Here is a 23,439-nt window from a genome sequence, read left to right as displayed (position 1 = left end):
AAGTGTGTTATTAGTATCAATAAGTTTTTTGGGGGGTAAAATCTTAGTTGTCTCCTGCTCTATAAAGATATAATAAATGCTTTAAAATACTGTGAACTTGTTCATCAGTTTGTTTACTAAAAAGTAATATTCCAAAAATATTTTCCTCCGATATTTTAACATGCCCAGGAATGGATAATAAATATATATTTCTTTCCATCCAGTTTATTCACTCATTATTACTTCAGAAAGCATTTATGTTATTACAAACAAAACAAGGACATAAAACTGTCAACACCATAGGAAGAAGAAGATGATTTTATGAATAATGAAAGATCCTTACAATTTGCTGAAGAGTTCTCTATAAAATCAAAGATTTTAAATATAACAGACCATTTTTGTCATACATAAAATTTGTAAAGTATTGTAACTACTGTAGAGTAATACCATAACTTGAATACTACAATGAAAACAATTAAAAAAAATTTTTGTCATACTTTTACATGTTCTTATTTATTGTCAACAATATTCAGAGGCGTCGCTGTCACTATAAGTCCTCGTTCCCACAATCCACTGGCCACTGCCATCTGTAAAATAATAACACAATTAGTCTGAAGAACTGATTTTTTTTAGACGAGCATTGATCTTAACAATACAGTAGTCTCCCACAACAAATGCATAATAAAATCCCCACAATAATACACCAATTTAATATTTTGTTATACAGTATTTACATCATGTTGCTCAACAACAATTACCGTACCCCAAATAAATATTAAGGTAGTGGTGAAGGCAAATTAGAACTTCCAATCCCAAATTTCCTGGCAATGGTGTGACATCCGCGGATGTTCTCATGTACACCAATGCAACTAATATATTGGGGACTCCCCTGCAAACCATTCTGAAATCTCCTGAAAAGTAATGAAGGGTTATCACGAAAAAAGTTCTGGAATGTCACCAAGAGCCTAAGGGTTAAAACTCAAGTCAGCTCACCCAGCTGCCTCACACATGACTCAGTGTCTCCCTCAATAGCAGCTGAGGTGGATGTAAGGAGGTAAAGATGTTTAGTGGATTCTCTACTAAACCAATATAACAATAAAAAGTTCTGGTTCTGCCCGGTTATTTTTCTAATGTTTCGGCAAGAACCGGAACTTCATAAAAATTGAGGTTCCGGTGCACCCCTAGTAAAGTGTACATCAATTAAGCACTCAACTGATTGGTCATGCTAACTTAACCAGTAAAAGCAGCTAAAATAAATTTTAGCCCGTTTCAAAAAACAGTTCAACCCCCAGTATTTAATTCGAGGGAGATTTACATGTTAAGAAAATGCTTTTCAAAACATAAACTTGCAATCACTGAATCAATGATGCAAACACTTGTGTCCATGTTAGGTTAGACTCATCACTGTAACCACCAAGCTGCGAGGTGTTATGGTTGTTTTTCAACTCGTATTTTTGGGAAGATATATGTAACTTTCTTCATTTATTTTTACTCAGTTACATGCACACACCATCCTACATACATATTATGAAAAATAAATAAATAAATAAATCATTGTCATAAGGGCAAACACACAAAGGGAATATACATTTCTTTGCACATGAGTTAGCTGGCTCAGTAGGGGAGCTGGCACGGTGAGCCGAACAAAGTAGAGTGCTCAGCGCTTGGTTCGTAAGTATTACAAATGGTCAAAAGTCGTTTTTTTATTTTTTTAAGAACATAACAGCATGAGGATCGTAACTTGGGGATTGCCTGTACTTCTTCAATCATTTTCCTGTAAGTGTAGCTTACTCTTAAAATTTATTTATAACACACCATTTCAAAGGCCTCCAACCTCTTTCTGGTGTCTGCTGAAAGTGTTCATGCATCTGATCCATACAACAGTCAATGCCACATAAAACCTTTCGGCATCTTTTTTCTGAAGTTGAAATTAATGTCCTTTTTCATCAGGTCTTTTAGCAAAGATTAGTAACTGCTTAACAATGATCTCCTACCACACACCTCGCATTCCATTCATTACTAAAATTAATTCACCTAGTACACAACTGCTGCATCAACTCAGATGCAGGTATGAGAACCACGTGAGTTCAATATCTATAAAACATTCATAATAACACAATGGAAACAAAATTTCTTACCTTTTCGGCATCATCATTTAAAGGAAGACTCTCGACAGTCAAATACTTTGGATATGCATGAACCAAGGCCTCAATAGCGGGTGCATTTTCTGGGACCAGCTCTACAAACTGTGGTTCTTCCTGGTGGTATTCACGAGTGTTCTCTAGACAATGGTAGACATTAACAGTGTCACTCTCGGCAACCACTCTGAGGACACAATATTTTTTCTTTGGGTTACCTGTTTAATTATAAATTTCTTTATAAATATAACCTAATTCAAGGTCTTGGAACTAAAAAATATTCAAATTTTTTACCGAGCTTATAAGTTTCACAATTAAAGAACACTAAAAATGCTTCTAAAAGGCACAAGATGTACTCATATAATTGGCAACGTTACATAATTTTAACCTTTTTAAGTAAAATCATTCATGTAGTAATAAGTCAATTGCCAAAATTCCCACATTTTACCCATGAGCCTCAATCAGTATTTTGTGGAGTACCAAAATTTAGATTTTAAGCAACACCAAAGAGAGTTGGCTTTGAGGTTTTGGAAGGCAAAAACATTTCTTGTCTATTAATTAAAGATTAACACACATTTTAATCTAGCTTAGAAGACCTGGAATTACAGAAAAACAAAATTAAGCATCAAAATCTCATAGGAACGGATCAATTACTATTGAAAAATAAGTGGAATTGTTTCAAAGTTTGTCAGGACAACTAATTACCAAAATTATACATTTTGGATTCAAGGGCAGGTATACAGTACACAAAACTTTTAAGTGCTAACAAACAGTTGTTAAGGTTGACTTCTCTTGTTAAGCACTAACAGTACACACACACAAAACTTTTAAGAGCCTCAATAGTACTGTTAAATTAAAAGACCTCGGGGAACACTTTTAAGTCCCGTAATAGTCGTCTGATAGTTGATACCCTGGTGAACCAACAACAACATCAGCGGCGGCAACGCATTTATTGGGAAAGGAGAGATATTTAATGAAAATAGTGATTCTGAACTCTTCATGCGATACCGGCTGGACCATGCAGGTATCCTGGCAGTGACTGATTTAGTGAGGGAAACGTTATAAAGTAGAACTGGGAGGAATTGGGCTCTAACCCCAGAGATGAAAGTGTCATAACCTTCTGTTATTTAGCGACTGGAAGAATGCAGCTGTGTAGCAGCGATGATTTTGGAACCACTCAGCTTACTACAGGTATCAGCTGTACTCTAACTCAGACACTGATTACACTAATTGAATCAAACATTTTTTGTCAGTTTGTGAAGTTCCCACTCACCCAGACAGAAATTCAAAGAAAGCAGCATTGACTCTCATGGTGATTTCCAGCCCTGCCCTCCTTTTGTCCTTATTATTCAGGAAAGGCTTGAAGCGGCCATCCAATATTAACTTTTCTCTTCAATGACCGCCACCCATAATAAAGTCTGGTCTGCTGTCCAGTTGGGCTTTCTTTTCTTTCTTTGGATTGAGGCTTCCATTTCTGTGATGTTCATCTTGTCCGTTCCTCAATAACACGTTTGTTTACAAACAGTACGGCAAAGCCACCGATCACTATCCTTGGTTAATAAATCCTCCTTAAAACCGCTTAATTAGATTTTTTTTATGTTAATGATCAAAATGTAAATAAATGTAAAGATAGAAATTAATCTTCATAATTTTATTGAGGTTATTCAGCCATAAGCCATTTTATATGATGAACTCCTCCTGTCCTTAGCGCTGTTTAGCGGTACTTAACAAACACCTATTTGTGTGGTAAAAGTTTGCAAGTTCATCTTTGTTTGTAACTTTTAAATTTTACTGCTAGCTAACAGTAATATTATGTCATTAGCAGAAAAGTTTTGAGTATACCGGCCCAGGTAGTATTCCAATTTAAGGTTTGCTTAATGTAATCTCACCTTAAGCAATTTCCTCGAATAAGCCTTATGGGAGTGTCTGGCCTGAGCTCTACCCGATCAATGACCTTCTGCTTCTTGTGGCCCCATCGCTCACCATTACCATATACACTACAACTCTTATCCTCTGCAACACAATACATTATTAACTAAGATAGTAAAATATAAAAATATGACAAGTTACGGTGAAAGAAACAAATTCAAATTTACAATAATCTCCCTGTTAGCCAGAATCCCTGATCCCGGAACTCTCCAATAGCTGAAATGGAAATCGAGCCGGAAATGCTCTCTCCAATTTGGGTCTATGAACAAGTTTCTGAAGATGAAAATCAGGCACATTTCCCTGAAAAATTCCTAGAAGGTTCCGAGAAAATCTTTCCAAACTTCTCTGTTCCGGCCCTGGGAATAAATTTTCCGAGAGTCCAGAGAGATTGCATCATGCTCTGACATATCCCCATGTGCCAGGCACATGGGTGGCCTAACTGCTAGAATCGCTTAGTTCATATTCAGCTGCCACTGTAGAAAGATGTTTCCTTGCTAGCTGTTGTTTTTTAATACAATTTGTGTTGTACATCACTGTACCAAGACAAATCAGCCAAGAATACAGTGTTAAGATGTAAAAAGTAATTAGAGTTATGTATACTGTATTGTATAGTACATTCAGTAAGTGGGAAACACTGGAGTACCTCAGGTTTTGTCTTTATTCAAAATATCTTCAGGTCATGAGACCTATATGAGCCTCTCTCAAACAGACCATAATACTTATATAAAGGTATAATATATATTTGTTTGTTTTTGCATCTAATGTACTACTAACCTTGTGTTAAGCAAGGTGGAAGAGCATCATGCATTAAACTGCACCCTTGTTCATCCACTGCAGCATCAATGCTAAGATACTTCCCCAAACGTGTGAATAACTCGCTGACCTGTAAATCAGAAAGTTTACAGTACAGTATCTAAATCATACAATTCCTTGAACAAAATCACATATGCAGCTGATATACCACTTCCATTCAGGGGCAGATCCAGGAATATCAAAAGGGAGGGGTCCAAGAAATTGTAGGTGGAGGAACATTGCAAGCATAGCGAGCCCACCCAGCTGCTTTGGGGGGGGTTGCTGTAAGCCGCCCCACTCCCAAAATTTTCTTTTAATCTGACCAATATCATGGCCATATTGAGGCTATTTTGAAGCCAAGCGCACTTGATATTAGGTGATATTCTGAGGTCAATAGTAATTACTTTTTACTATAAAAAATGCCTGAGTACAATACTGCATTAAAGAAAAAATATTGAATTTTCTGATGAAGAGGGGGGGTCTGTGTTCATTGCTCTCCATACAGGTGAATGCTCTAAGTTTATTTGAAACTTTGAAACAAGAAGGTGATAGTGCTGAAAGTGAAACATTTTTGGCAAGTATTGAGAACATTTTGACCAGAAATGTACCCAAGGAACACTAACCCATATTTATATCATTGTGTCTTTGGTAAAATTGTTTTCACTTTACGTCGTTTCACTTAAATTTGTGGTTTTCAGGAACCTAACAATAACGTTAGTGGGGGTAATGGTGTACTACTGTATTGTACTGCAGGTAGTAGGCAGCTACCAAACAGGGAGGTACTACCACCTGGGAAGATATTGGAAGCATAATGTGTTGTCTAATGGTAGCCCTGCTGCCATATGGCATCACAAAAATTTTGACCAAGTCCCAGGTTGCTGATCTGATTTTCTGCCTCATTTACACACAAATGCAGGATCTCAATTGTTTTCTCTCACTCTGACAACACAACATACATATATTGTTTCTCACTATTAATCTTTATTATTATTATAATTTTATTTTATTTTTAATTTTTAATTTTTTTTTTTATAAAATTTATTATGATTTTTATTTTAAATATTAATATTATTATTATTATTATTATTATTATTATTATTATTATTATTATTATTATTATTATTATTATTATATTTTTGCCCCCCAGGCCCCGATGTGGGTCAGTGACCTGTGCCTGGGTGGTTTAACCCCTGTAAAAACACAACAAAAACAACATGTACAATATACTGTACTCATCAGCAGATGCTGTCATCTTGAGCCTACAGTAGGCATACACTGCTGAATATAATACGTAACTGTGCTGTAATCACTTTTTACGTCTTAAAACTTGTGAAGGAACTTAACAAGGACGTTAATGGGGGAATTGGTGGAGTATTGTTTCATGAATTATTTAAAATTTTACTTCAATATTCAAAACCTAATATGAAGCTCATATGAGCACTAATCCAGCCAGCAAAGCTCGCCACTAAACCAGTGTCTATTTCTCGCAACAGGCGAAATCCTGCTGCTTGCTGGGCCGTCAGGCCAGCAGCCAACAAAATGGGCAACATGTTGGCAGGAAAGTGCCCAGTGTGCTGCCACCATAATGAAACTTGACCACCCAACACATTGAATGGTGTCACTGGCAACCTCCTTTTCTCATTGTACATCCACAGAAATATTTGAAGATTGTATTTTGTTATTTTTCGTAAGCCATCCAGTAGGTAGAGGTTAAAAGTTGGTGCCAAGTAAGGAAAGGGTCAGATGACTGAGGTAGAAAGTTGAAGACCACCCCATGTTTACTAAAGAAGAGGATTAAAGTCCCTAGGTGCTTAAAAAGATATCAAGCATTTAATATTATAATCTTCAGCTTCTCAGTTCATTCTTTTATTGTTACACTGCAACTTCTGGACTAATAATGATAACAAAATAATTTTCATTCATTTATTATTCTAAAATTTACATGTAGAGTAAACCCTAGATAACTAGGCATTTGATAACTCAGAATTTCATAAAACTCGGCATGAATATGGTGTCGGAATGTACGGTATTAGTATAACTCGTGAAATGCTGTGATATATAAAATTATCTGGGAAAATCTCTACATATCTGGCCACCTGCATCACCTCTTTGTCACCTACCATACCTCTGTGTCACCTACTATCATGCTTCATTCTTTGCCTGCAGTGATGGTGTTACATTTAGTAATTACATGTTCACATATATGGGTCAATAATTTTTTATTGTTGTGTATTTGTAGGAGGGGGGGAAGTGCTTCGATAAGTCGGAATTTGGGATAACTCGGCAAGACCAGAGCCCCATATGTGCCGAGTTATTGAGGGTTTACTGTACTGTGTATATTAAAAAAGATACATGAAACTTGGGTTATATAAACTATCACAATGTGAAGATATACAATATGTACTAAACCTTAGCTTTGAAATCATTCCGGCTTGGAGAATCTTTATCCATGTTGACTATCCCCATACTATTTAGGTAATCACGGGGGAGACCTTGCCTGTATTCTTTATCCTCAGCCATGGCTGTAGTCAGTGCTTGAGGTAACAGCTGGAAAACAATTAAAAAGTAATTAGACCATATTTTACATACAGTACTCTCTCATGATTACAAATATATTTCAAGATACAGTACTTAGCCATCTTAATCATTGTCAATACAGAGCTATAAGGATATTTTGCCTCTAACTTTTCTGTTACTAACACTGCCATAACTTCAAGACTCAGTACTGTAGTTGCATTGCAGTATTATCCCTGACAACCAGAACAATTTGTACAGAATGTTTCTGTGTTCAGGAGATTTCTGGGTATTGATGAATCTTTATCCCCAGAAAAAAAATCACACATTAAATAAAGGAGTTTTTCCAAGCATTGGTGATTGTTTCCGAGTCTAAACTATACTTCTGGCACATAGCATCATTGCCAGGAAGGCTTAACTGCAGTCAGACAGCCACAAAACTGTATCCATTTATGCAAACATTACTGCACAGGTACACTACTTTACAGTATACACCATATTGTACTCACTAGCAGATGCTGTCATCTTAATTGTTTGATAGTAAAACCAATGTGTAGAGTGCCATAGCAATTGTGTACAGTAATATCCCAGATTGTTGGCATCTTCAATCCCTGGAACTTTTCATTGCCCAGAAAATAAAATTTCATAAACATCCCTCTGTTCTGGCATTTGAACGAATTTCTGAAAGACAGCAAACATCATGTGCCGAATGCATGGGTGGGCTAGCTGCTTGGAGAAATTAGGTTGTAGGCTCAGAGTGCTCATGCACTGTGATTGCCTACTATTGTCATGTGACAGCATGTGATGTCTATGATTGGCCACTGTATCTGGGAGCCTATCTTCTCTTAGTTCATCGTCTCCTGCCATTGTACAAGCTTGTTTGTTTGTTTGCTGCTGTTTTGACAAATGATCTGCGTAGTGCAATACAGTCACAGAATATTGGGCAGATGACCTGCTTATGGTCTATAGTATCATGGAAATGAAATAATTTTAAAAAGTGTTTTACCTCACAGCGAGTCCCTCTCTGCAGCCATATACAGTAAACCCCCGCTTTACGCGTTTCCACGTTTACGCGGTACCCTGCCGAAACCAGAATGCTCACTTTCCGCAGTGTGTGTACCCTTTTACGCGGAGAGCGGCGCGAGCAGGGTGCACACAAGGTCGCCCAGTCATCAAAACATTACCGAGTTCTTCACCCGCCACCGCCGGCCCAAGTCAGTGATAATGATAGTGAGGATATGGACTTATATGGACTTTGAGGGGTTTGACAAAGAGGCCCTGCAAGCCTCTGTGGTGGATAGTGATACAATTGATACAAGTGATACAGGTGAGGGCCAATAATCTGCCCTCTGCCTCGGAACCAACCCCCCATCCCCATGTGCCCAGCCATCTTTTCTATTAATGTAAGTGTTAAAAAACCTAATATTATTGATATTTCTCTTAATTATTAATTGTGTGTGCATACCATCATAAAATAAAGAAGTTATTTTTACTACAACGTAGGTACTGTGTCTGAAAAAGTGGAGTTTGGGGGTCGGCCCGGTCTCTATTTCAATTAATCCCATATGTTATGTTGTTCACTTTACGCGGGCCGTCGTGGGTTCAATTGACCGCGTAAAGTGAGGGTTTACTGTACAGTAGAAGAATACTGTACCTTGCTATTTGCTATTGATATTTTAACACCTATATTCGATATTTACAAAGCATACTCCGCTTATTCACAAAGCAACTTGGAAAAAATAATATCTGTGGAGATGGTATGTTGCAATAAAATAAGAACAATAAAGAGCATGGGCATGTATGTGGACTTGGCATGTTGCCTAGTTAGATTGTAACTGTAGCTACATCCCTCTAGCTCTTACCCCAACAGGCCAAAGTGTTATTGTTATTTAACTCGTAATTTCAGGTAGATATACGTAATTTCTTCTTTTTTACTGTTACATGCACACACAATCGTTTATACAGAAAGTGGAATTTTTTTTTAAACTTTAAGTAAAAAACATACAGAATAAACTTTTCTTATGCCAGCAGGAGTTAGTGCACGACTCATGGGAAGGGAAGGGGGTGTGGCCTAAAACCACCAAACCCTGGCTGGGAAGAAGGGGGAGCGGGAAGGAGGGGAGGTGATGTGTTTAACAGCTGGCCCAGAGAGGTCTAGTGAAGTAATTACGGTATTTATTTATTTATTTATTTATTTATTTATTTATTTATTTTTGTCCTTTCGAGTGAGTTTTTGCTTATAAAATGTTACTTAACTGACCTGGGAGAAAATAATTTACATTGTTGGGATTCTTATAAGATAGTTATTAATTTGAATATAAACATGCTATAGTATGCACTAATAATAAAAAATTTAAAATTTTGAGTTTGAAATTGTAACCTAACCCATGGGGTAATCCGAATATAATTGGAAGCGTGTAAGTTGCGAGTCTACTGTAAACTGTACAAGTAAATGAAAAAGACTGAATCAGCAAATGGTGAATAATTCATTAATTTTTGGTTGTATATCAAGATCCCAACAGATGAATTATTAAATAATGTACACTACAGTACATAAATGTGTCCAGATAGGTTTTTCTTATTCTTTCACGCCTTCTCCCTTCCAATATAGCTCACAGTTGCTGGAAAAATCATAATTCACACACAAAGTAAACATGTTCCAACATTTCTTTCTTATTCCTTCATGCCTTCTCCCACAATAACTCATGTGTGGAGAACTCAAAGTTTGACTGAAATCTCGTTTTACAAGAGAGAAATTTCTTAAACTTACATAATATATAACATTCCATTTAAGGTAACAGACAGATTGATGTTTGTTCTGAAACACATACTGTAGAGTCTATTTATGCTGAATAAAATAAGAGACACAACATGTGCATCCAAACACACATATAATTTATTTAATAACTCACTTTTTCAAGTAAGTGTCCCCATGTATTCTTCTGGTATGTGGAGATGGTCATGTGGAGAGAATGCGTGTTGCCCACTGTGTTAGCTTGGTGAACAAAGCCTCGGGGGAAGTACAAAAGGTCACCTTCTTCTAGAGTAACATCTAAAATAAGTTTGCCAAGTTCATCTTGACAGAGATTATGACTTGAGAGTACAGGAAGCTCCAACTCTTTTGACCTGAAAAAATCTAATGTATAACTCTTTATGATACACCCTCACACTAAGATGAAACAATGCATCTTCTCATTGCTTATAATAAACTATTTGCACAAGTCATGTCTGCAATTTTTATACTATGAGTGACAAACGTATAAACAACAGCTTAGAAAACAAGTTCAGCATTAATGGCTGCACCACATGTAAAACATGATAAATACAAGACTATCATAATAACTCACCGTGGCTTTAGCTATGTGAGCCAAGAGGATCTGATTTAGCTTCTTTATATTTTCACCTATGTTCATGTATCTCCCTCCCAGACAACATAAGAAACACTCACATAAATTTATGTCTTGAATATAATACTAAAGGGTAACATGTTATACACACAAAAAAGAGATGAATGACATCATACTTTGGTTGGTAGACTCTCCAATGCTTCTTCCCCTCAAGCTGCAATATGAATGCTTCAATATCATCCCAATGAGGTGCAAATCCTTGGTTATCAGGTGGAGTGAGATATCTGAAAGAAAAAAATATAAATACTGTATTGAGCATTTTTTCCAAGCATATTCCTGCAGTAATATATGGTGATCAAAATCAGGAAAAGACATACTTTCAGTCATTTATTTACTCTTACCAGTGTAACATAAATGTTTTACTACAGTGACACCCTTCCACAAGGATTCACACAGTCTTTATTTGGTATATCCCAGTCACTTCACACAACAGCACAACCACTACAAAAAATTATTAAATCTCGTACCCTCCAGTCACTCGACAGATTTTATATCCAATAAAATCAAAGTAGAATTCGCTGCACAATATACAGTACTGTATACAGTAAAGCCTCGAATAACGACGGTTATGTGTTCTCCAATATTGCAGTGTAAGGTGAATCATCATATCATCAATCATTAATTACCATTAAAATAAAGCAATAATAATGAGATGTGTTCCCAAGTCTGACCTTTTCATATCTTTTGTCTGGCTTTTTACCCTCTTTTCCCCCCAAACAATAAAATTAATGAAAAATGCAAACTATATTCTTTAAATAATGTTTATGTATGCACCTTATACAATACAATGTATAAATAAATAATAATATGGTCACACAAGAGGAGATGGGACGCCATTGTTTTCGTTAGTGTTTACAGCTGGGAGTCTGGGATGATGGTTCTACATAAGAAAATAAGACCCAGGTTGTAGCTGTAGTAAAATTAATGTAAATAAATGAATATATATGTTCTAAGTACAATGTTATTTAATGTTAATAAACGGAACAATAGAAGTAGCTAACCACGAATGGCAAAGAAAATAAAGTGAGATGGATTGAGAACGCCAAAATATACTTGCGAATTTAAGGAAACAGCGTCATATATCTTATTAAGAATACAGTATGTACAAGATTCATGAATTGTTTATTACTGAATATGAATTTGATTGAATTAATCTTTATATATATGCTGTTGTAGTAAAATTAATGTAAAAAAATATGTATAGTTTTAATTAATGTTATTTAATGTACAGAAGAAGTAACCAATGATATTAAAGAAAAAAGTGAGACTGATAGTGGAACGCCAGTGTACATGTGCGCACTCAAGGAAACATAGTCATTTATCTTAAGAATACAGGTAGTTCTGCTATAACGCGATAATTGTGTTCTTGTAAAATATCGTGTTATAGAAAATCGCGTAATAGAAATAACAGGGCTTATGGAGAAAATAGGGTAAGGTGCAGATTACTCGAAATCGAAAAAATTTAGTAGTTAGCCTAACACAAAGTATACCAGTCTAAATAAATGTTACATTCATATCTAATAATGAAATCATACAGTAAATGTAACACTTTACTTGATGGGGGAGAAGGGTGATTTTGAGGTTGATAAAATCGAGCTTCTCTTCAAGTGTTATATCCTTTCTTTTACGATCATCACCGGGAATTCTATCACCAGAACGCTTCTTGTTGATATTCTTCTTTACTATATTCACAGTTAATACAGTGGGGTATGCTATAACGAACGGATCCTACTACGAATATTCCTATAACGAACGGTTTTACCTATAAAATTGAGAATGCTATAACGAACGAAACTCCTACAACGAACATTATTTAATTTTTTTTTTCTAATTTATTGTTTTTTTATTACAAATATTAATGATATTCTTTATTTCAGGGGTTTAGATGCATATTTATGCACTTTTTTACAATTTTTACAATTTTATATTATATTTTTCAGTGTTAAGTGGTTGTATTTGGGGGCCTGGAACGGATTAATCCTATAACGAACGAATGCTATAACGAACAAGGTTCTAGAACCAATTAGATTCGTTATAGCATACCCCACTGTACCACAAAATTGGAGAAATAGTAAGCAAAAATCGCGTTATAGCAAACAAGCGTTCGCGTTATACAAATATCGTTCCTAATTCATAAATCGCGTTAGAGCAAATTCGCGTTATCAAAACACGCGTTATAGCAGAACTCACTGTATGTACAAAAGATTCATTATTGTTTATTACTGAATATGTATTTGATTGAATTAATGTTTATATATGTGAAATCAACAATGCAATTCATTAATAATAAGTAGAATATTAAAACACACAAGAGGAGACAAGACGGCATTGTTTTCGTGAATGACAATGGTTCAACATATGAAAATGAAGAAACAAGACCCTGGTTGTAGCTGTAGTGAACTTAATGTAAAAAAAAAAAAAAAAAAATTAATACCTGTATGTATGTTTTAAGTAATGTTATTCAATGTTAATAAAGGGAACAATAGAAGCAGCTAACCACTAATGGTAAAGAAATAAAGCGAGACGATTGGGAACACCAACGTACAGGTAGTTCTGCTATAACGCGATAATTGTGTTCTTGTAAAATATCGTGTTATAGAAAATCGCGTAATAGAAATAACAGGGCTTATGGAGAAAATAGGGTTAGGTGCAGATTACTCGAAATCGAAAAAATTTAGTATTTAGCCTAACACAAAGGATAGCACAGTCTAAATAAATGTTACATTCATATCTAATAATGAAATCATACAGTAAATTTAACACTTTACCTTGAAAAAATATGAATGTAACTTGATGGGGGAGAAGGGTGATTTTGAGGTTGATAACATTGAGCTTCTCTTCAAGTGTTATATCCTTTCTTTTACGATAATCACCGGGAATTCTATCATCAGAGCGCTTTTTGGAGATATTCTTCTTTACCATATTCACAGTTAATACCACAAAATTGGAGAAATAGTAAGCAAAAATCGCGTTATAGCAAACAAGCGTTCGCGTTATACAAATATTGTTCCGAATTCATAAATCGCGTTAGAGCAAATTCGCGTTATCAAAACACGCGTTATAGCAGAACTCCCTGTATGTAAGTGAGTATACAGTATGTGAAAACACATCGTCATTTCTCTACATAAGAATATGAAAGCAAGAGTTATTTACTGTTCATTTATGTTTTAATTAACACTTATGGATGTAAAACAAAAATTTTACTCCCCAATAGTGGTAAAGTTTAAAACTTAAGGGCAGCCAATGATGATGTTTGAGTTTTTATTCAGATGACGAAGTCATCAGGCTCAACTCTGGCTGAAGCTATAGCTTTCCATAAAGCTGTTGCTGAAAATGTTTCTGAACCTGAAGTTGTTGTTGAAGCTGCTTATGATGCTAAATTTGATGGTGTAGCTGAAGTTGATGGTTTAAGCCTTCGAATAATAAAACTGTCGAAAGAACCTTGCACAGCGGCTTTCTTTTCTCATTATACATCTTTCTGTAGAAATAATTTATGTTTTTCATGACCCTGTTAATTTTAATGCTTCGTTCTCTTAATGGATCCACTTCAAAAAATATGTTCATTGTTTGCTCCATAAAATATCCACAGACCTCTCATCTATTTCATATCGTTTTAACACATCTATTTTCTCAGCTAAGCTTATACACTTTCTATTAGCTTTTGAACCAGCACTACCATCACTTGATCTCTTGCTCATGTTGATTAGGGATGCAAAAATGCTGTAAGAAACCTGAGAAAGTTTTTATCCTTTTCCTGTTCAGATGCGTGAAAAGAAAAGGCCCGCCAGCTGCGATTGTTTATACTAGTAATGCTGGCGTCACCACTAACAAGCCCGACAGCCTCCATGTGCAATGCAAGTTTTTTTTTTTTATACAGTAATACATATTGGGATTTAGTTATTATTTTTATGAAAATTAATATTTTTTTCTAATTTCGTCATATACAGTATACGAAGAAAATAATGACTTGAATTGAATTGGGTTCCTAAATTAACCAGGGGCTTAAATATGAATCGTCGTTAGTAGAACCGTCGTTATCAGAGACTTTACTGTATTCAGTCTGCTGTGATAAAAAAAAAAAAACAGGAGACTGCTTGATCAACAGACACAAATAATCACAACTTACATATTGGCTCCACAAAAAGAGTTGAAATATTCTTGCAGCGAAGAAAGCAGCTGCCATACTGGACGATGGAAAGTCTGAGGGTTCAACATTCGCACACTACATCCATTACTGAAGTAGTCCCAAACTACTGGTGCATGAGCTTGCCCAATGGGATTATGGGTCTCCCTCTTTCCATCAGTGTATGACGTGATGTCCAAGTTCTTACCATACAACACCCTACTCTGCAAGAGGAACATTAATTTTTGCTGCTGTTGTTTTTTTAAGTACAGCTCCTCCCCGACTTACGGTGGGGTTAGGGACCCAAATCCAGGTCGTAAGTCGAAATGGTCGTAAGTCGAAAATGCTTAAATAATACATAGAAAATCTAAAATGGGGGGGGGGGTCTCTTTTTCTTCTCAGCACCACAAAACTCTCACTTTTAAGCTTGCCAGCCATTTTAAAGTGAATTACAAACGAAAATGTTCTCTGTGTACTGACGTTGGGACTCAAAAATACGTAATTTGACAAAATTTTGGTACGACTGAGGCAGGTCGTAAGTGTGGGTGGTCATAAGTCGAGAAGGTCGTAAGTCGGGGAGGAGCTGTACTGTACACCAAAAGTCACACTTGATTTAAACATTAACCTGTGGCTAAGGCTTCCACATTACTTCTTCATAAGTGGAAAAATGTAATGCATGGAACATGAAACCTTCACTGATGATGGCCACTGTTTATAGGTTAAAAAGATATGCCTTTCGACACATTACAGACTCCATTAATTTATATAAGAATACCAAATAACTATTACGTAAAATACAATCTTTCATATATTCCACTACAATCACAATAATTATAATATAATTTTTATAGTGCTAATCATTTTCAGAAAGATATCTGAATAACATGCAAACAAGCAGAGTTTTGAAAGTAATGGAAACCAAAAAATGTGCACTTGCATGTGTAGGTAATTTTATGGGAAGGAGAGAGAAGGAGTGTATGTACAGTATTTACATTTTTATAGTTATGATTCATAATGGATGGGTCTATAAAAATAAATAGAATAAGAAAACATAAAATTATTGTAGGAGTAAAATGGTGCTAACAGGAGAACCAACAAACTGGAGTATAACATGAAAAACTGAGCTCATATAAAAGTGAAAGAAAGGATTTAGAATGAAAAAAAAAGAATGTTTCAGGACAAAGAAAATAGGATTAGATAAAGTAAGCTTGAAAAATATGAGAGAAAGTGAGATAGTGTGTGTGTGTGTGAGAGAGAGATACAAAGGTATATCAACACAATCTTGTACAGATATGATGATCAGGATAGGTGATGGGAAATTGTAAATAAGTAAACCTGAACCTCAGAAAACAGTTATCTGGTGAAAGTCTCAGAATTATTAGTTGGGTCTGTGTGGCAGTATTCCTCAATGTTTTAGTGGTTTTCAGAGTAAAATGTCTAATAAGTATTCAGGATCAACATCTAAAACTCAAGACATGTTTAAAATAGATTACTATATATCTTGCTCATCAAATTCATGATTTACTTGTAAGCAAAAGTATGTTTGAGTTATCAAATATACACCTTATCCCAACACTATCCCTCATCTCCAGCCTCTTCTTGTTCCTGTAGCATCTTCCCTCATCCACAACTTCCTCCTAATCTTACAATATTTTCCCTCATATCCCACCTGATAGACTAGCCAAAGCACATTCATTATTAATTCTAAAGATGCACTGCAGAGGTGTAAACCCAAATTAATCAGTTTAACATAGATTTCCACAAGTATTTCACATAATGCTGCTTTTATTTGCACAGTAAATCCATGTGATCAATTAGCGCAGTCTATGAACTAACTTTATGGTGACTCCCTTCACGTGGAAGGAACCAGTCTCTCTTGAATCATAGTATAGCCTTTGATGTGTATTTTGTGTGCATGCATGTCAAAAAGATGTTCCCATTTCTCTTCTCAAGTTGTAAAATATTATTCCACCAAATAACAAAAGAATTTGTAGGTCTAAAGAACCTTTGAGATTAAAGTTATTCTTTTCATATTGTACAGGGTATTACATTTGATTAGTTACTAACAATAGCATAAATATCAAATGAAAACAACTGAAATTTCTTCACAGAACTTTTATAATTTTTATCTATACAAAGTGTTTTTAATTTATAGCTTAAAATTCATGTTCAAATACCATAGGGTATTTGTAGCTCTGTTGGCAACTGATGCCAAATTCTGTGGACATTTTTTAAATTGCAATCAATTGTTTTAGAATTTCATACTGTATTTTTTATTTTATTTTTCATTTATATATTGAAATTCAGTTAATAAATGAAGAATAATTTATGTACTAACCTCGTGGAGTATCTTGTCAAAATCTTTTGTGGTGAATATGTTGTCATAGTATAATGAGTCACTGCGTTTTATGTGCAATGGCTTTTTCTCCCAGTAATTGCTAAAAGGAAGAAAAGAAAGCTTTATTTATTATTATGAAAGATACTATTTAAACTCTGTACTGTATTGGAGGCTCCATCAAAAAGTAAATAAAATGTCCATATATTCAATATCTATTCTCTCTATACACTACAGCCTTCTCAGTGCTTCTCAAAATGTCCATTATTATTTGTTTTCTCCATACCAAATAAATCTCCACCATCCACATTTCTCACCTCATCCATTGTTTTAACACCTACGTATATTGATAACCTAGTGCCTCTGCCAAGCAACTCATGTAATGCAGTCACTAAGCCTGTAGGTTAGGTCCTCAGGACACCCTAGAGTCCTAGACATTGGAGGTTGGAATTATGTTTTCAGGAAACTGAGGCGGTGATTGGGCTTTCCTGGTTTGGATTTCTAAATACTGTGCTTTTTCAAAGTATTGAATTGTACTTATCCACAATTGATATTTTAACCCCATTTCAATATTCACAAAGAAAGGTGAAGGAAAGTCAGACCGCAGACTTGCTGATTCTACAGTCACCTTTGAGCAGCACTAGATTAGAAATTAAAGTGTGGCAAAACCCTTTCAACCTTCTTCCCATGACAAAGGGAAATTAGATTACCATATCAAACCTAACTGCACTCTGCACACAGGCCAGAAAATTATATGCTTTGTTTACCATATTCTGTGATGACATTAGTAACATGATTATCTAGTCATGGACTGTCAATTTGTTGGAGCACAAAGAGCAATTACAAGAACAAGAAATAATCCCAAGCTTGAAGCGAGCACACGGGGGAAAAAATACACTGTATGATGGGGTGTTAAAAGAGTAAGTGGAAACCAGATCATCAGCAACTTAACTACCCCAAGTGAACAACCCAGTTCAGTGTGGCTAACTGTCAGATCCCCTGATGAGTCCCAATATGTCCTCGGTTGTTTAATTAATGAGCACAAAATTATATGGAAAGATAAAAATAATTGCCAATCCAACCTACCCTCGGGTGGGATAACCTTCAAGATGGACCTTTCCTAAAATTTCACCCAAGATTACTCACCACCGAGGGAACCAGAATACCTGTCAGAAGCCAAAGGTCAAACCTCACATCTGCAATAAAATTATCCTAAGATAGGCTGAGTTACTGTGTCAAAAAGTGAGGACAGAAGGCTAAATACTGTAGGAACTTATACCAACCCATTCATTACTCACATTTGGATAGCAAAACATAAAAAAGCCACAATGAAGATATACAGAAGACTGGGTTCCAGTATTACCAGAAATATAACACCACAGGCTGTAGTAATCCTCTCTAATTACTTCCATATGATACAGACAATTAGCTCGAAAGTATGCAAGGAACATCTTCAAGAGAGATGTCTTGTCTCGGGACTGGGTAGCCGAGTACAATGGATGGAGGTCTGGCTTCGATATAAAAAATACAGCCCATAGTGGCAGCATGAAGCACTAACTAGTAACTGGGCAGAGGGCACAACCTGCACTAGAGCAAAGTGTATAATGCATGAACAAGCTTCTCTGTATACTGTACTGTATAAATACCTAAAGAAATTCTCTTCAGTGTGTGGGCTGATTATCCACTGAAATTTCTTTCGTCCTTCTTCCCGGCTGTCTTGGACAAGAAGAGCACCAATATCCTCACCAAACACTGTAAAACATGAATGAGCACAATAAAATCACCAAACCAGTTTATTGGGATAAATATGGGATTTTACTTAATTAACTGTTGACATGGCTGAGCTTTGGTTTGGAAATCATTAACAAGCTTGGATCAGCCAGATGCTTGATGTGGGTGCTGCAGAAGAACCTGATACTGTATATCACTCAATGAATACAGAGGAAATAGTCTAATTACTTTACTGTACTGTACAATACTTATTTGCAATTCTATCTTCATAATATATCAGACTTTGCTATTTAAATTACTGTAGTACTTCACTCCTTGAAATAGGAAATGAATATCAGTCAGGATCTGTTATCTACTTTCTGACACAAAAGCTGTGTACTGTACAACTAAAAAAATGAAGTTAAAAAAGTATCATATGTTTACAGATAACAATAGATATTTCATGAATAAAAAAAATAAACAAAAACACTGCAGCACCATCCATTCTTCCTTGGACAATATGCAACACATGAGGAAAGCTCACTTTTTTTTTCATAATTGCAAGATGTTTTGTTAACCCTTAGGTCCCAGGTGACGTTCCAGAACGTCCGACCAAAGCACCCCGGCTGATATTCCAGAACGTCCGCCTATTCCTGCCATTTTTTTTTATTATTATTATTATTTTTGGAAACAAAAATATTCTCAATTTATCCCCGTGTGTGTGTGTGTGGAAAGGGGGCTGGTAAGGGTAAATCAAGAAAAAATCTAATTTTCCAAAAATAATTTTTTACCTTTTAAAATGATGAAACAATAAAAAATAAGTAAGAAAAACTATATATTGACCCTCGAGAAACTTTCGTGACCGCGCAGAGGAAGGGAGGAGAGAGGGAGATAAGGAGACAGTGTTGGGTTGACAGCTGACGCTCGTGGTCCCTCTGCACTTAGCAGCTACTTTTAGCTCGCCTTTGTGTCTGAAGTGGCCACTAATGTATGTATTTACTGATCTTAATACTTACTTGCTATAAATAATTCATTTAAAATATTTTATTTGCATTATTTTTCATAAAAAGTGCTTGGCAACAATCACCAATCGGTCGCCAGTCTGCCTGGCTGTCTTTGTGGTTGGTAGAGCAATTAATGCATAAAATAATAATAATTCTACAAATAAAAACATTTATAACGTAATCATAGCATTATTTTACAGTAATACTACTGTACACTACTTTTAGCAATATTACTTTGATACAACACGATAAAATGGACAAACAATGAAACCACAATGGAACCTGATAACCCGCGCTGGGCATTTAAATACTGGCGGGAATAGGTGCGCGTTCTGGAGCGTCACCCAGGGCCTAAGGGTTAAGGGTTAAATCACATACAGAAACAAATGGTCATGCACTCTGTGTGTGGGAGTAAAATATAAAAAATTCTTCACTTACTGAGTTCTATATCAATATTTTCTTCGTTGGGATCACATCTTTCAGGATATATATTCCTCAACCTCCTTTGCTTCTTTGATAGTGGTTTTTCAAGATGTTCTGAAACTTGCTTTCGTTTCTTTCCCATCACCTTTTTCTTCACGTTTTTTTTCACACCTTTTTTTTTACGTATACAAGGCACTGTTCCATTTAACTGTCCCTTTAAGTTATCAACATTAAATGCCATCACCGATTTAATTTTCTTTCCTTTACTTGGTGTAGTAGGGGTCAACTTGACTTTCAAATTCTTTTTAACACCGGTCTTCTTGATCGGTTTCTTTACCTTACTCTCCATTTTCTTACTAGCCTGTAAATAATACACAAGTTGACAATTAGTACAAACTTTCATCAATTGTCTCCACATCTATATCAAGTTATATTTCTTCTCCATAGTACCATAACTATTCTATAACAACCCTCAAGTCCGAGCTTTATTACTTCATTAATAAAGTAATAAAGCACGGACTTGAGGGTAGCCTCAAATTTTTAATAAATTTGTTTCCGATTATTTGTGAGAGGATTTTCCCATTATTATTTATTTGTATGTGTTTTGTGTGTGTCTACACACACACACACACACACACACACACATGTATATTATTTATAATTCGAAACCCATTCCCCAAATATGTAACTGTATATTTTCAGCCTTCTGGCTGCCAAGCTCTTTCAATAAACCGTTAATTATTATTATTATTATTATTATTATACAATACAGGTAAAAGAAATAATTGTCCTCAGGGCAAACAAACGGTAAAGGTGGAACACATCGTGAGCACCTGAACGCGTTTAAATATATCTCATTCACATTTTTTTCACAGTTCATTGGATGATACTCAGTAACAAAATTGAAACAAGTTCACTGTACTATTTTTTCTTTTTATCCAATCCTTCAATCATAAATAACTTGGTAGTGGGCAAGACATGAAAGAAGATGGAAATAATGGAGTAAAACACTGCAAACTCTGATCATATAACAGCAATGTCAAGTCTCTACGTGCTTTGTAAATATGGTGCTGTTGGATCTCCCATGGCAAACATGATTTAGTTCACATAGTCTGCTATATGTGAGTGTCCACAGTCCTCATGCATCTTTATTACGATTTATATTGGACAAAATTCATTAATTTTTTCTGGATGTTGTTTGGATGGCAGTAAGAAAATTAAAACGACAATGGACATTTTAGGAAATTAGGTAGGTTAGACAAGGTTACGTACGGTTCTAATTGGTTCTGTGCATTCTTGTAAAGATTTTCTTAATTACTGTACTACCATCCAAACAACATCTGAAAATTTGGTACAATTCCATAAGTTATTTGAGGCTATCAGTAACACAGTGAGCCAAACATCAAAATGCAGTTAAAGTTTTTAAACTTTCAAAAATACTACATCTTTTGAACCATTAAAGATATCTAAGTGATTATTTTGTTGTTGTGTAGCTTAAACTTTGAGACCAAATATTCGTTTAACGTCCCGATGATCTGATACTACATCGTTTTGCGTCGTCACAGACTACATTTTACGGTGCATCACCCTCTCTCATCTGCCCGCACTATGCTCTTTCGGCTTGGCGCAGTCTCAGTGACTCACTACACTCCTCCGCTCCCGCCATCCGCCTCCACCGCTCCACTACCCACTTTACACTCACTCTACCACCTCCGACCATCGGTGAGTACCAATACAAACTTAGTACACTGTAGTTGTATATGTATGCATTATTTTCTATAGAAATGGCAATGATTTTCTGTGGTATATGTAATGTATTTCATGGGTCAAAGGGAGACTCAGGAACATAACTCCCGTATTTTATCTATTTCTTATGGGGAAAATTGATCTACTTAACGCTGTTTCGTATAACGTTGCATTTTTTTTAACGTAACCCCTACGTTAAGCGAAGACTTACTGTAACTGCATTTTTCTCCACTTGCATAAATCAAACCACACTACATAACCCTCAAATGAGTGATATAACTTTCCCACCATTAAGGATATTGCATTGAATTTTTGTGTGCATCACTTTAATTTTGTGATGGATCAGCAGCATAAAACGATGTTTTTTTTGGGGGGGGGAGGGGGGGGGAGGGAAGTGTACTGGCAGAGACACGTGTTTACAAGGTACTAAGCATGCCAGGCGCTGATAGAATGTGTGTTGCGTTGTGATTGGCTGCCGAGCGGCCATATAGTACGGAGCACAGAGCGTCATTGGCCTGCTCCACATGCGAGACATAGCCGGGTGTGTTACTGAAACTGAAGATTATTCTCTCCCTTCGACTTTAAACTTTGACGCACCCTTCCAAAGAAAAATTTTTCAACCCTATTGCCGTTTGCACTCCCAGACCCTGAGATGCTCTCCATGAAATAGAGGCTTGGGGGAATAAAAAGGGGGTCTGCCCATATCATCTCCAACCCATTTCGTAACCACTGCTTTACCCGTTTCGTCACCGTGTTCATTACCATCAATATATACACGAAAATAACTGTTGCTTGGGATAGAAAATAGTAAAGAACACAAAGACAATTTATTAAAGACGAAAATAAAGAACAAAACATTGTTAATACACCTGCAACCATCAAACTAAAATATGTGAGACTCAAATGTATTCATGCAAGCTTGGCAGAAGACAATGACAATTTTTTTTTCTAAATTAAAAGTGGTAATATTTTTGCTTCATATTCATCCCACTGCTAAAAGAGATGGACTTATTTGTCATGATTTGCTTTTCTTTTGCGCTATTTTAGCTTATGCTCAGACTTGACCAGCACTGGAGCAGGTTCAGATACATTAATGTGGCAACACTAGATTACACCTTTACCGCCTTTTTAACAATACTATTTATCATTATACTATCCTTCATGTATCCTGAACAAATATGAATTTCTATGGCAACCTATAATTAAATAAACATACACTATATCTACCTTTGAACAGCTTAATAATAGATAAAACTGCCGACCATGCTGTGGGTGGGGGGGGGGATGGTGTACACAGCTGCTCTCAAGCTTCATTAACAACACAATAAGCTTAACACTC

At 35.8% G+C, this 23,439-nt stretch overlaps 1 protein-coding gene across 1 annotated transcript; it reads right to left on the bottom strand.

Annotated features, from left to right (window-relative positions):
* Positions 1-188: 188 nt before the first annotated feature.
* Positions 189-23,407, bottom strand: LOC121876486 (ribosomal oxygenase 1-like). The gene is made up of 12 exons (XM_042381590.1): positions 23,328-23,407; positions 20,370-20,715; positions 18,864-18,969; positions 17,221-17,320; positions 14,886-15,106; positions 10,876-10,983; positions 10,265-10,478; positions 7,248-7,385; positions 4,821-4,929; positions 4,007-4,130; positions 2,118-2,304; positions 189-566 (listed from the first exon to the last, which is right to left on the bottom strand). The coding sequence occupies exons 2-12, from the start codon at positions 20,701-20,703 to the stop codon at positions 489-491; spliced, it is 1,719 nt and encodes a 572-aa protein (XP_042237524.1). The 5' UTR covers positions 20,704-20,715; positions 23,328-23,407; the 3' UTR covers positions 189-488.
* Between the last annotated feature and the right edge of the window lie 32 nt (positions 23,408-23,439).

Source organism: Homarus americanus, unplaced genomic scaffold, assembly GCF_018991925.1.
Source record: "Homarus americanus isolate GMGI-L3 unplaced genomic scaffold, GMGI_Hamer_2.0 scaffold42442, whole genome shotgun sequence".
Lineage (NCBI taxonomy): Eukaryota > Metazoa > Arthropoda > Malacostraca > Decapoda > Nephropidae > Homarus > Homarus americanus.
This window is presented reverse-complemented; position numbering and strand designations above follow the sequence as displayed.

Bases quoted from the DNA above. Each gene is read 5' to 3' on its own strand.
- LOC121876486 (XM_042381590.1), bottom strand. From the start codon at position 20,703: ATGGAGAGTAAGGTAAAGAAACCGATCAAGAAGACCGGTGTTAAAAAG. The intron at 7,386-10,264 runs GTGAGTTATTAA...ATTGTTTTCCAG, and splicing joins GGGGACACTTACTTGAAAAA to CTGTTACCTCAAGCACTGAC. The intron at 2,305-4,006 runs GTGAGATTACAT...TTGTGTCCTCAG, and splicing joins ATTCGAGGAAATTGCTTAAG to AGTGGTTGCCGAGAGTGACA.